Below are 14,657 nucleotides of genomic sequence, written 5' to 3'. Positions count from 1 at the left end.
CTTCTAGCTCTAAATGTGGGATCCCATGACTCCAGCCTCAACCCCCTATCTACTGCATCTTGCCTCGATAATTCTAAAGACACCTTTCAGTAGTCCAAACTGTCTCCTCAAACATTATTTCCATCAGGTCCACCTAAGTTCTAATATGCTAACTGGGGCATTTAAGCATCCCTATCAAATTATAAGGGGACGGAAACGAGCAAGGCTGCCTGGACAGACCCCTATCACTATTATCCCTTATGTAACATTGCATCTCCCCTAGTACCCAGCATTGAGCTCTGCATACAGTAGGTACTTAATAACTGCAAGCTTTTGTTATTGTGCCCAGCTATGGGAGACTCACTTTGAAAGAAGTATTAACAAGCTTAGGGCAGCTAGGTGGCACAGTGGATAGGATGCCAGCCCTGGAGTCAGGAGGACCTGAGTTCAAATCCAACTTCAGACACTTACTAGCTGTATGACCCTGGGCAAGTCACTTAACCCTGTTTGCCTCAGTTTCCTCATCTGTCAAATGAGCCGGAGAAGGAAAAGGCAAGCCATTCCAGCATGTTTGCCAAGAAAACCCCAAATGGGATCACAAAGAGTTGGACACTACTGAAAACAACTCAACAACAACAAAAACTGAGAAGCTCGAGTGCATTCAGAGGAAGGTGCTGGGACAGCAAGGGAACTCTGAACTAGAGGTGTCGGGAAAGCACACTGCGTGCAGCCCACAACACTCCCAGGTGTGGCCAGAACCAGATTAAAATGTGACTGGGAATTATTGCACAAAATAAATGAAAATACACTAAAGCACAGATACCTTTACACTTTAAAACAGTCACCCTGGGGCCCGCAGGCATCGTTCTATGTGGCTTAGAGTTTGCCACACTACTATAACTCTATCAAGAGAGGGCATGTGCATTAAATAGGAATCTGTTTAGAGGAGAAAGGAAGGCGTAGGTGGAAATATAACTTCTGTCTTCAAACACATGGAGGACCATAACAAGGAAGAAGGAATAATTTTACTCTACTGGGGAGTATGAGTGGGGATGCTCAGGGCTAGGGGCAATAGGAGGAAGTTACGGGGAGAGCTTTTCGATGAACACAAGAAGAGGAAATCTCAAATAACATGAAGTGCTCAACAAAAGAATGTCACCAGAGGTGCTAAAGCTGAGGAAGGATGGCAGCTACTTCTCAAGGGGACCGCAAGAAAGGGCCAGTGTAGACAACTTCTGTGCTCCTCTCCAGCTCTGAGATGCTAGGCCTCCAAGCGGCCAAAATGACTTAGAAATAATAATAACAACAGTAACAGCTAGCAGTCAGCAACGTCAACAAGAGCTAGCATGTCAACAGTAACAGCAACCGTGAGCGTGTCAACCACCACAGCCAGTGTATACAGCCACTGAAGGCTTACAAAGTGCTTTCTGCTATCTCATTTGACACGACCTTTTCCCTTCCACAGGTGCTGTTAGAACCACCACAGCCAAGCCAAGTATCGGCGATACTCTTGCAAAAGCCCCCCTGCGTTTCCTCGCTAGCCCCTTTAGCCAGTAAATATGATTCTTCTCCTGAGGTGCCCGAGTTGGACTGTTTCTAGGTGTGGTTTCTCTTTCGGGGGAGAGTTCAGAACAAGTGGTGACGTTTTCAGCATACAGCAGAATCCAATTATAATCTTAACACCTTTGGATGTGGAGTCTTCTAAATTTAAGCTGTCATGGCAAAGAAAGAACAAACTTGTTCTGCCAGGCCTCAGAAAGTAGAACTAAGAACAATATATAATAAAAATATTAACAGCTGACTTTATATAGTGCTTTAAAGTTTGCAAAGCATCTTAATATAACATAACAGAATAAGCATTTTAATATAATATAACATAACAGCTAGCATTTATATAGTACTTTAAGGTTTATAAGCACCATACACAGGCTATCTCATTTGATCCTTACAACCCTGTGAGGTAGGTGCTACTGTTATCCCCATTATATAGATGAGAAGACTGAGGTTGAGACACATTAAGAGACTTAGGGTCACACAGCTAAGCAAGTATCTAAGGCAGAATCTGAACTCAGATCTTCTTAACTCCAAATTCATTGCTCTACCCATTCAGAATAACCCTGTGAGGCAGGTACTGTAATATCCATTTTAAAGCTGTAGGAACTGAAGCAGACAGAAGGTAAGTGACTTGTCCAGGGTCACACAGTTTGTAAGTATTAGAGGCAGGATCTGAACCCAGGTCTTCCTGATTTGTCAGGTATGTTAAAGGGAGAATTCTTTTCATCTATGGCGACCAAAGTTCTTTCCAACTCTAAAATTCTGTCACTCTGTCAATGAGTCCAGCGAGCAACTACACCACGCTGCTTTTCAAGAGGCAGATTTCAGCTCAATATGAGAAAACTTCCTATAACCACATCTGTCCTACAATGTAATGAGCTCCCCGTCACTGGACTGATGATCTGTGAAGCCCCTTCTGGATCAGAGATTCTTTCACTCTACGGCATAGACATAAACATGTCATAAAACCTTCAGATGACTGGTGGACTCTTAAAAGTGACCAGAGGGCAATACGCAGTTGCTATGGAAGGACGACCACAGAGATGATGCCGCCATCGAAGATCCTGGCTACATTTTAAAGATGAGATTGTGGCACAGTAGCCAGACCCCATCTCTTCTTTCTTTACCCACACCCCCATCCTCATCAGTCATTAAAATGATGCTCTCTCCTCTCTTCTCACATCCTCTGACTTCCATGAAGGTCATCAACAGCACCACATTATGCGAATAGATGCAGGGTCACCTTCAATTTTTCTCATTCTTGTCAAATTCATTAACTATACTTTTCTCACTTCCAACTAGATGCTTTGGAATCAGTAACAGCGAGGTTTCAGCCTGCCTCTGACACATACAAGTTGTGAGACCACAGCTGAGTGGTTTCTGTGTCTTGGACATCAGGGGAGGGAGTTTCCACACTGGAAGTCCCCCACGCTGATGAAATCACAAGGCTAGATATTGCCACTTGCATGTCCCTCCCATAAACATCTCACACTCAAAGTGTCCAAAACAGAACTTAATCATCTTTTCCCCTAAACCCATCCCTCGTTAGGGAGTAACTTGTCCTAGGTCACAAAGGCAATACATGGAAGAGTCAGAATTGGAACCCAAGTCTGCTGACTCCAAAATCCAGCGTTCTTCCTAATGTGTATTGCTGTGTACCCAGGAGTCACTTAATAATATTTTCCTGTTTCTGGAGGCTTGGAGGCATGCATTGACAGATATGGCCACAGTGACTGATAAGGCCATCAGGCATAACCACTAAGCATCAATTCATTCATTCATTTATTGACTTATTCATCCATCCATCCATTTATTTATTTATTTGCTCAGTTGTTCAATTTTTTTATCTGTTTGTTTGTTTAAACCAACCCAGGTGTCCATTCTTATCTGCCTTACTTCTAATTGGTATAATTATGGGTGCATGGGTCTTTCTTACCACTGCTGATTGCTATCAGAGGAATTTCTTTATCACCCTGGGCTATGAAGGAATGTACCCCCAGGAGGGGCAGGGAGCCACTTGGGATCAATCGCTAGTCCTGGCAAAGGCAGCTAGCCCCTGGTTACATCCCACTCGTGCCAAGGAATGTCCTGTAATCAGAACAGATGGGACCCACAGTGGCCCTGTCACAGGCTGACATGTGTGCCCTATTGTTCCCTATAGTGCGATGCCAACAAATTGTAGTTAGGTGAGTTCCCTGGGTGTGTGTGAGTCATATATCTCTTGAATACATATGTGAACTATTACAATATCTCCCCCTTAGTGCCTAGCCCAGTACCTCAGATGACAGCATCTAGAGTTGGGAGGGACCTTAAAAAAGACATCTGGTCCAATTCCCCCATTTTACAGACAAGGAAACTGAGACCAACAGAGGTTAAGTGACTTGTCACAAAGGTTATAAATGGCAGAGCCAGGATTTAAACCCTAGCCTGCTGACTTCAAATCCAGCGTTCTTCCCACTCTGCCCAGGAGTCACTTAATAATTGTTTGTTGAATGAATGTTTTTCCCTGCCTCTGGTCTCTCATCCCTCTAATATAGCAAGCATTTATATATACCCCCTTAAGGTTTGTAAAACATGTTACATATATTAGCCCATTTGATGCTCACAACAACTTTGTGAATTGCTATTTTACATCCTTTTTGCAATGAGAAAACTGAGGCTGGGAGAAGTCATGAGAGTTGTCTAGGGTCACACAGCTTACCAAGGATCTGAAGCAGGGTTTGAAGCCAGGTCTTCCTATCATGTGCACCCCCTAACTATTCTAATTCATTCTGCAGAGGCTATCGAAAATAGCTCCTTAATTCCTACTCGGATGACATCACTCCCCTGCTTCTAAAGCTTCAGTGGCCCCTCATGCATACAGGTTAAAGCCTGTAGGCCTTAGACTAAACTCTAAGGCCTTTCACAACCAAGATTTCTAATCCTATCTCAAGCTACCTTCCAGGCAAATGGGTACACACACTGTACACCAAAGAATTCTTAAAATTTCCCCCTCTTCTTGCTTTTGGTTTCACTGTCACCTCTATCTGATTCCTACCTTCAAGGCCCAATTCTAAGGCCACCTCCGCCATGAAGCCTTCCTTTTTCCTCCAAGGCTGAAGGGATCTTTCCCACCTCAGAAGATGCATTGCATTTTACACCTTTTCCCCCTTGTCTTTCACACTGTCCTGGAGAGCTATTACTCCCTGAGTTTTATCTGCCGTGCTAGACCATGAATTCCATCAGGGTAGAGAGGGGCTGGACCTCAGTCATCACTGGATATTCTCCATTGCTTAGCACCTGACATACCACATAGAAGTTTAGGAAATGTTTGTGGCTCCTACCCACCCTTTAAAGCCCAGCTCAAAAGCTACAGAACTAGCAGATTTAAAATGGGAAAGAAACCTAAGAGAACATAGAACCACAGGTCTACAAATGGAAGGGAACTCAGAAGTCATCTCTTCAAATCCTCTCATTTTACAGAAGAGGAAACCAGCACCACACATTCGGTGACAGGGGCAAAGTTTTCCTGCCCCAAATTCGAGGTTCTTTAAAGATACCAGACCACTAATGTCAAATTCAAATAGAAACAGGTCCCCAGGGGCCACAGAGTGACTTAGAAAACCACAAATTAACATTATCTATGTTGGGTTGTATTTTTATTTATTTTGTTAAACATTTCCCAATTACATTTTAATCTGGTCTGCTGCACTCAGGAGTGCTGTGGGCCACAAGTTTGACACATCCATCCTGGACTAGACCACACCTCTTCCTTGATGTCCTCCAGCCCATCAAATCTGATTGCTGACAATTTTCCTCCCCACACAACGCTTTTTCTCCCTCTCTCTGAAGCACGTGTCCCATGTATAATAACAATCTGTGTATGTGTCTTATCTCCCTGCTAGATTATAAGCTCCGAGAGGGCAGGGACCATCTCTTTTATAAAATTCCTATCTCTCCCATCACCTTGCACAGTGCTCAGCATGTTGTAAGCACTTAAGCATCTGCTAAGTGAATGAGTGCCCCTTCTGGGCTTTATAGACAGAAGGAGCTGGGATAAGGACACAGGAGCCAGGACCCCAGAGACCTACCAATCTGGGTGTTACCTGTAACAGCTCTTTGGCTGACCCTCTCTTCTCCACATCCATCTCAAGACAGCGGTTCAGGAAATCCCGGAAGATGGCAGACAGCTTCTCTGGATTCTGAAGCTCAGGAGTACCATTAGTAGCAATGAGGTATAGGGCCTGTCGATACAAGGAGAGATAATCCTCTGGAGGTCATCATTTGACATACTCTACATGTGCAGAAACACAGTCAATGTGCCTCAATCCCTCAACTAGACAAGGTCCTGACTGGACTTTCCCTTCAGCCTACCAGGACCCAGATGCCGGTACAAAAACATGAGTGTATATTTCTGTAGTGTGTTAGGATTACATATGTGTATGTGTGTGTAGATGTGTGTATATATACCCACACTGTTACATATACATACATCCATATACACATGGAGCCACACACACACACACACCAGGTGTCCCAAAGTGTAGCTTAAAACTACACAAAGACTTTTGGGACACCCTATATATAATAACTCCCATTTCTATAGCCCTTTAAGGCTTATCAGTATCATATCACCTTGTGAGGGAAGGAATACAAACATAACTCTCCCCATTCGAGATAAAAAGACCAAAAATAACTTGCTGATAAATGTCAGCATGAGGACTTGAACTCTGGTCTTCCTACTCTTGGCTTTAGCATTCCTCCCAGCTCAGGACACTAAGAACAATCACCGTGCCCATCTCTGCAGCACGCTGAGGGTCACGCGGCACTCCCCCAACGACGCCCAGGAGTCAGGAGAACCAGAATGACTGGCCTGGCTTTCCATGTGCTCCCATAAACCCCACGTGGGGATGTGAGTGAGCATGCTGCGGCCTCTCTTCTCTGTCTCACCAACGTCCCACTGAGGCATGGGGAGAGTGCTAATGCTTAGAGGGCAAAAACACCTCCACTTTTGTCTTTGTAACCCCCTTCATTTATTTTGTTAATTTTTTAACTTTTTTGTTTTTTAGGCAATTGGGGTTAAGTGACTTGCCCAGGGTCACACAGCTAGTAACTGTTACCACGTAGCTGCCCCATAAACCCCTTCATGTAGTAGAGTACCTGGCACATACTAGGTGTCACAAATATCTGTTGATTGCTTGACAGATTGTTGGGGCAACTAGGCAGCGCAGTGGGCACTGGGCCCCGAGTCAGGAAGACCTGAGTTCAAATCTAGACTCATACGCTTACTAGCTGTGTGACCCTGGGCAAGTCACTTAATTCTGTTTCCTCATCTGTAAAATGAACTGGAGAAAGAAATGGCAAACCATTCTAGTATCTCTGCCAAGAAAACCTCAAATGGGGTCGCGAAGAGTTGAACACAACTGAACAACAACAATGGCAGATTGTTGAAGGCAACCTTGGGTTCTACCCAACTGGAAAGGCTTCGAGTATGGTCCTGACCACAGACCACGCCTGTTTTCTGAGAGCTGGCCTAGCTAAGTGTGGGTGACTAATTCTTTAGCAAAGGCAAGCAATGAAACAAGTGATATATAGGTTATATATACACATATACACATATGTTTGCTTATATACATGAACATATATCTCTATATTCATATATACACATGCATATATACGCATATGTACCATCCAGGTACCATTCAGCATGGGACACCAACCACGATGCTTTGTCTGCTCTGTTCTGGGGTGATAGTACATGTAAAAATACACATATAGTGTGTATACATATGTGTGTATTGTCCCCGCCCCAAACCCTGGAGCACTACAGATGGACTGTGATCAATCAATGGATTGATCAGGTTTGCCATTCACAGCACTGGGCATGGAGGAGGTTCGAGTAGGGGGTGTAATCGACAGCCTAACCCCTCAGACACCCACAGTTTGGCTAACAGAAGAAGCCCAGAGCACGCACCCTCAGAGGGTTTTCATTGAGGTAGGGGGGCTCCCCCTCAATCATCTCTATGGCCATGATGCCCAGGGACCAGATGTCCACCTTCGGCCCATAGGCTTTCCGAGTCACAACCTCCGGGGCCATCCAGTATGGGGTCCCCACCATGGTGCTTCGCTTGCTCTGTTCCGGGGTGATCTGAGCACAGAAACCAAAGTCGGCTGGAGAGGGAAAAGAGGACAGAAAGTGAGTTTATTCAACATTCGTTTATTCAATTAACACTAAGGGCTTTCCTTCCGTGAGCCTTTAGAGATTTCATAGTGGGCTGAAAGGTCAAGAGTAACCAACAGTGCGATGTGGCAGCCAAAAAAGCTAACACAACCTCAGGCTACATTAATAGAATGGAGTATAGAATAATAATAACAATAATTAGCATTTATGCAATAATTTTTTAGTCATGTCCAACTCTCTATGACCTCATTTAGAGTTTTCTTGTCAGAGATACTGGAGTGGTTTGCCATTTCCTTCTTCAGTTCATTTGACAAGTGAGGAAACTGAGGCAAACAAGATCAAGTGACTTGCCCAGGGTCACACAGCTAGGAAGTGTCTGAGGCCGGATTTGAGCTCATGAACATAAAAAGTCTTCCTGATTCCAGGCCCAGCACTATGGCGCCACCTACCTGTCCATGTAACACTTTATAATCTCATTTGAGGCTCACAATAACCTTGTGAGGTATGTGCTATTTGCCAGATGAGGAAACTGAGTCTGAGATAGGCTAAATGATTTGCCCAGGATCACACAGCTAGTAGGTGTCTGAGAAAGGATTTGAACTCGGGTCTTCCAGACTCAAAAGTCTAGGACTTATTCCCTGTATCACCCAGCTGCCCTCAATAAGGGAGGCAACAATCCCTGTATATTGTATGGTCAGACATCTGGAGTACTGTGCTCAGTTCTGGGAATACATTATTCAGAATTCCAGTGACAAGTCGAAGTGTATCCAAAGAAGAGAGATGAAGATGGTAAGGGGCTGGAGATCATATCACATGAAGACAGGCTGAAGAAACTGGGAATGTTTCACCTGGAAGAGACAAGACTTGGGATGGTCATCACTGCTGACTTCAGGGACCTAAGGGGCTGTTGTGTGAAGGAGGAATTGGGCTTGTCTTGCAGAGCTCAGAGAGCAGGCCTAGGAATAACAAATGAAAAGTCTACCAGCTCCTAATAATTGGAGCTGTTCAAAAGGCAAATGAGCTGCTTTGGACGGTAGTGAGTTTCCCATCACTAGAGCTCTGCAAGAGGAAATTGGATGATTACTTGTCAGAGATATCACAGGGAGGTAACATGATGTGTCACTGGGTGGGGATTTAGGAGAGATGTATTTGCAGCTTGCCTCTGACAATAACTATCTGGGCATATCGCTTAACCTCTCAGTCTCTATTTCCTCATCTGTAAAATGGGCAGCTAGGTAGCGCAGTAGATAGAACTGCTGGGCCTGGAATCAGAAAGACTCATTTTCCTGAGTTCAAATCTGGCCTCAGATACTTACTGTCTACGTGACCCTGGGAAAGTCATTTAACCCTATTTGCCTCAGTTTCCTCATCGGTAAAATGAGCTGAAGAAGGAAATGAGAAACCATTCCAGTATCCTTGCCAAGAAAACCCCAGATGGGGTCACAAAGAGTCAGACACAACTGAAATGACTCAACTACAACAACAACAGATGGCATTACTAATGCCTCTAGTATTAATCTCAGTGTTGCTAAAGAATAAAATGAGATAATGTATGTAAAGTACATAGGATCAGAGATGTAGAGCTGGAGAGGTTATGGAAACTGAAGTACAGAGTGACTTGCCCAAGGTCACAGAATTTGAACTCAGGTCCTCTGACTACAGAGCCAGTGATCTTTCCACTGCACCATGGGCTGTACACAAGCATTACTTATTGGCATTATTAAGGAAGGGATTGCTATTCAGGTAGAAGTTGTACTAGACCAGTGGTGTCAAATTAAAATACTAAACAGGTCCCTGTGGGCTGCATACTGACTTAGGAGACCACAAGTTAACATTATCTATGTTGTACTATATTTTTGCTGATTTTGTTAAACATTTCCCAGTTCCATTTTAATCTGTCTCTATACTAGACAATTCCTTCCAACTCTGAGGATCCCCGATTCCACCGAGCACACAGCATGCGCCTAAAGCCCTGCACTCAGCACTATGGGGATGAGGGCGGGTCACAGAGGACGCAGTCACAGTCATAGACAAGGCCAAAGGATGTGGAGATGAAAGGAACCTTCAGAGTCCATCTGGTCCAGCCTTCTCATTTTACAGCGGACACCCAGAGAGACCAAAGGGGCTTTGGTGAGCCCCCTCACTGAGGGGCAGTGAGTTACCCAACGTCACACGGTCAGGTCCCAGCGCCAAGCCTAACGGGTACCTAGCTGTGAGAGGGGCCGTCCTATAGAGCCAAACTGTGAAACAGGCCAAGTTTATCTCCGGTGCCTGCCACCCTACACGCCGCCATACCTCTACTGTCAAATCAAACTCACTCTCCCAGAAGGGTGACTGCTAAGGCTGCCCTTGGTGCTCCTCCTGCTGTCCAAGGGCCTGTTCCTGATATAACTTAGTCATCTGCAGCACAGACCTCACCTACAGCCGGGACCCAGAGCTGCACAATTAACAAAGGGGCGATCCCTGCCCGGCCCATCGACATACTTAGCTTGACAGAACCATCCATCCCAAGCAGGATATTGTCACTCTTAATGTCCCTGTGAATGACCTGGCTGGAATGCAGAAACTCCAAAGCCTGAAGACACTAGAGGGAGAGAAGAGAAACCCGTTAATGCACCACATTCTGTGATTCTGAGGTTCTACGGTGCTAATCCTAAAATCCTATGAAATCGAAAATTCTACCATTGCAATACTCTAAGACTTTGCCGGTGTAGACTCCTCTCGCTTCTGATAGTGCCCAGCAGGGTAGTTCTAGGCCTGAGGTCCCTCCAGGTGAAGGGGCCAAGTTGAGAAGTGGGTTTCTTAGGCCAACCTTACCTCCCGGCACACAGCTGCTATCTGTCCTTCATCCATGCAGGTTTCAGTCACAACGTCTGTTAATGAGCCACCCGCCAAGTATTCCATGACGACCCACAGCTCATCTCCCACTAGGTAACTGCAAAGGCAGGAAGCCAGAGAGAGAAAAACAATGAAAAAATGAAAAAATCTGTGAGCCACAGTTCTTCCTGAAGCTGAAAAGTAAGGGGTGCACCTTCAAGGCACAGGACTCCAGAGGGGAAAAAAAAAAAACCAAGCCAGCAGGACTTCCTTCCATGGCTCAAAGCCTGACATTTAGACCTATTTTCATGGGCTGGCCCAGGTTAGAAACCTTAGCTTCCCACTGCCCTGCTTCGTGACCACCCTCCACTTCTCCTGTGGTAGTTTCTTTAGGTTTAAGCTATGCGAACAGGCAAGGAACTGACTGGGACAGAGCTTTAATGAAGACCTGGGGCTGGCCCATAATTATTATTAAGGCCTCACAAACACCCAGAGAATATGGTGGACAAAAGGGCTCTGTGTTCTTCTTGTACCTTGATCAACCTTAACTGGATGTGGGATATACTACCACCCTCCCCCCACACTTCCATTATTTGTTGTTGTTGTTGTTGTTCAGTTGTTTTCAATCATGGCATGTCCAACTCTTCATGACCTCATTTGGGTTTTTGGTTTGGTTCGGTTTGTTTTTGGCAAAGATACTGGAGTGGTTTGCCATTTCCTTCTCCAGCTCATTTTACAGATGAGGAAACTGAGGCAGACAGGGTTAAGTGACTTGCCCAGGGTCACACAGCCAATAAGTATCTGAAGCCAGATTTGAACTCAGGAAGATGATTCTTCCTGACTCCAGGGCCAGCATTCTAACCACTGCACCACCTTTATGCTATTTACCTTATGGTGTTATGAGGACACAGACTTGTGGTTCTTAAAGTACAATAGAAATGGGAATTCTTTTTACCTCCCCAAACCCTAGGTGGCAAAAGTATTAGCCTAGGAAACAAGCTCTTAACCCAGTATAGGGCCTAGCTGCCCCCTCTCCCATTATAAGAAAGATCAAATCAAAGAATTGGGAGGCCCTTTAAAGACCCTCCCAATTTTAAGAATCTGTGATTCTGTGTTTCTGAGATGCCAAGATTCTATGATTCCAGCATTTTAAGATGCCAAAGTTCTATGATGTCAATGATCTATGACCTCCTGTGGAACCCTTCATGGGCAGTAACCTGTACGTTCTTCTGGACGATTTAAGTCTTGCTAAAAAGATCCATTCAAAAAAGACAAAGGATTAGTGACCAAGACCTGCCTTGGGGCACCTAGCACAGGGATAGAATATTGGAGCTGAGCCACTACATAAAGTAACGTGACAGATGACTGGACAGGAGGAATGATTCACCAACACACCACCTGGGCCAGCTCTTCAGCAACTTCCTGACTAGGCAATGTGTGTGTGGTGGATGGAGGAGGATGGCAGAATGCTGCTGGTCTGCTATAAATAAATAAATATGTACATCCATAAAGAATGCTTTATTCTTTTCAAAGTATTTTTATACTTATTACCTGGCCTGTTGGAGAGTAGGTAGAAGAGTGGATTTTGGAGTCAGAGGGTCTTGCCACTTATTAATTATGTAGGTACAGGCAACTCACTTAATCTCACTGAGTCTCAGTCCCATAGTCAGTAAAATGGGGATGACTACCTTTGTGCTATCTACCTTTATAGAGGTATGAGGAAACAGCACAGTAAATTTTGAAGTGTTTGAGAAACTGGAGTCTATGATAGCCTCAATCAGTCAATAAGCATTTATATTAAGCACTCCTTATATGCCAGGAACTACACTAAGATCTGGGGATACAGAGAAAGGCAAAAATGTGGCCCCTGCTCTCAGGGAGCTCACAGTCAAACAGGGGAGACAGTATGTAAATTAAGTGGGAACATACAAGACATATATGGAATATGTGGAAGGTGATTCAACGGTCTTGTGATCTCTTAATTCTTACCCAGAACAGATAGGACATGAACAAGGTCTCACCTCAAACATCCTGCCCCCCTCACTCTGTTACGCTGCCCAATATCCTCCAGGCCCAGAGCACAGTCCTTTTAGGGACAAAAACCCCAAAGAAAGGTCAGTGGTGCCCATTCTTCAGATAGAGAAAATATTATCATTTTTATCAATGCTTATTACACAGCATTATATCCACTTTGTATGTGTATGAATGAAGAAGTCATAAGATCATGTTTTTAAGTGTTGGAAGAGACTTTAGAATTCTGGCTCCAATATTTCGGTGCTCCCAGATTGGCTTCCTGCCACCTTCTTGCCATATCCACCACCACTCTAATGTCCCCAAACAGCCCTCTGGAGCTGCCATCAGCTCCTCCCCTCCTCCTCCCAAGAACCTTCCCACACTAAAAGTTGCACCTTAGCTTCTGCCCCTCTACAAACTCTTGGCATCACAAAGAGAGTCTGGAGAAGGTGGGCAGGCTGAGCTAGGGAGGCTGCAAGGTGGCTCGCACAGGGACCCTCCTCAACCTGGCACTTTAGACTTGGCAGATCCTTATCACCAACAGGAAGCCATAGCATGTGCCTGTTCCCCTACCTGAGTATTGATGACAATTCCCAGCCAGGGGCACTATGCAGGGAGAGATGACACTTTCCAAAGAGGGTAGACTAGGTGGAAGGAACACATGGAACCAAGGTGACTCTATCCAGGTTCAAACTGAAAGTCGAACCCAAGGTTTCACGGACACATAGAAACCCCAAACCTAGAAATCACTAAAGTAGATGCAGGAAGCCCAGAGTTCAATATGCAGGGTGCGCCAAAGGTGTTAGTGCAAATTAAGGTGATTTGAGGGAAGAGAGAATACAAATAGCTGAGGCAACTAGGGAAGGCTTCATCTGGACCAAGACTTAAGGTGAGTTAAAGAGTTTTGAGAGACAGAAATGAGGAAGAAAGGCACAGCAGATATGGGGTGCACATGGGTGAAAGCATGGAGGGGAGAGATGAAACACCCAAATTAGGGGAACATGAAGGAGTTCAGGGGGCTGGAGCAAAGAATACATCAAGCAGGGGGTCATCAGACTGTGGTCACTCTCCATTAAAATTCAAGTCATGGGAAAGAAGCATCTCTTCCGCTCAAACACCTGCAGTAAAGAGGGAACTCACTGCCTCTCCCGAAGCCTCCTGTTCCACTGTGATGTGTACAGCTCAAATGGTTAGAAAGTTCCTCTTTATACTGAGCTGAAATCCGTACCCTCCCCCTTCAAAAAATGTCTTCCCACTGGTCGAGGTTTTACCTCCAGGCAGCATGAAGAACAAATCTGCTCCGTTGCCCCTTTGACAAGCTTTCAGATAGAAAAGAGCAATCAGGTCTGTCCCTCCGAAGATTTCACTTACTTCTAAGACTTTTACTCCTAAGCCTAGTGGATAAATACCAGATTTTGAGTCAGGAAGACTCAAGATCAAATCCTGCCTCAGACAGTCAGATGGCTAGTGAGCCCTTGAGGCAGAATTTGAACTCAGCTCCTCCTGATTGCAAGTTTATCAATATTCTAGCCACTGAGCCCCTTCATTGCTCTAGCATTAAAGAACCCATGAAGACCTCTTGAAGCAGTCCAGTCTATTTTTGGATTAGCAAATTTTTCCTCACATTGAACTAAAAAATGTCTCTCTGCATTTTCCACCCCACTGCTCCTGGTTCTGTCCTGTGGGATCAAGGGAAAACTTCTAATCCTTCTTCCACATGACAACCTTTCACCGATCTGATAAGAGCTATCATGTTCCTCAAAGGTCTTCTCCAAGCTAAACATTTCCCAGTTCTTAAAAATAATCTTGATGTAGAACAGTTGTTAACAAGCCCCTCACCGTCCTGGTCACTCTCCTCTGGGAAAAGTTCCACATGCTTTATTTACAACATCCTTCCAAAAAGGGGCACCCAGAATGAGACAAAGTAATGCAGAGATAGGCTGCCCAGGGCAGAGAGGTGATCTCTTCCATCACTTTGTACATCAGACGCTCACTTGATGTAGACAAAAATTACAATAGCTGAGATATTCTGCCTCAACGAAGGTCCCCACTGACCAAAATCCTCTGATCATTTCTGAACAAATCTGTGTACAGCCATGTCCATTCCATAGCTGTATGACTGATGCTTTGATCC

The 14,657-nt window shown here is 44.9% G+C and overlaps 1 protein-coding gene across 5 annotated transcripts in view; it reads right to left on the bottom strand.

Annotated features, from left to right (window-relative positions):
- Window positions 1–14,657, bottom strand: part of PAK1 (p21 (RAC1) activated kinase 1) — a 206,048-nt gene that overhangs the window by 1,619 nt on the left and 189,772 nt on the right. For all 5 annotated transcript variants that reach the window (XM_027848175.1, XM_027848173.1, XM_027848174.1 and 2 more), the window contains exons 11-14: window positions 10,511–10,628; window positions 10,178–10,277; window positions 7,487–7,683; window positions 5,619–5,756 (exon numbers count right to left, since the gene is read on the bottom strand). In XM_027848175.1, the coding sequence (XP_027703976.1) occupies window positions 5,619–5,756; window positions 7,487–7,683; window positions 10,178–10,277; window positions 10,511–10,628 (553 nt within the window). The remainder of the gene's footprint in view (window positions 1–5,618; window positions 5,757–7,486; window positions 7,684–10,177; window positions 10,278–10,510; window positions 10,629–14,657) is intronic.

The sequence above is a fragment of the Vombatus ursinus genome, unplaced genomic scaffold (assembly GCF_900497805.2).
Source record: "Vombatus ursinus unplaced genomic scaffold, bare-nosed wombat genome assembly UNPS02005659.1, whole genome shotgun sequence".
Taxonomy (NCBI): Eukaryota; Metazoa; Chordata; class Mammalia; order Diprotodontia; family Vombatidae; genus Vombatus; species Vombatus ursinus.
Note: the sequence above shows the minus strand (reverse complement) of the source record. Positions and strands in the feature narration are given on the sequence as shown.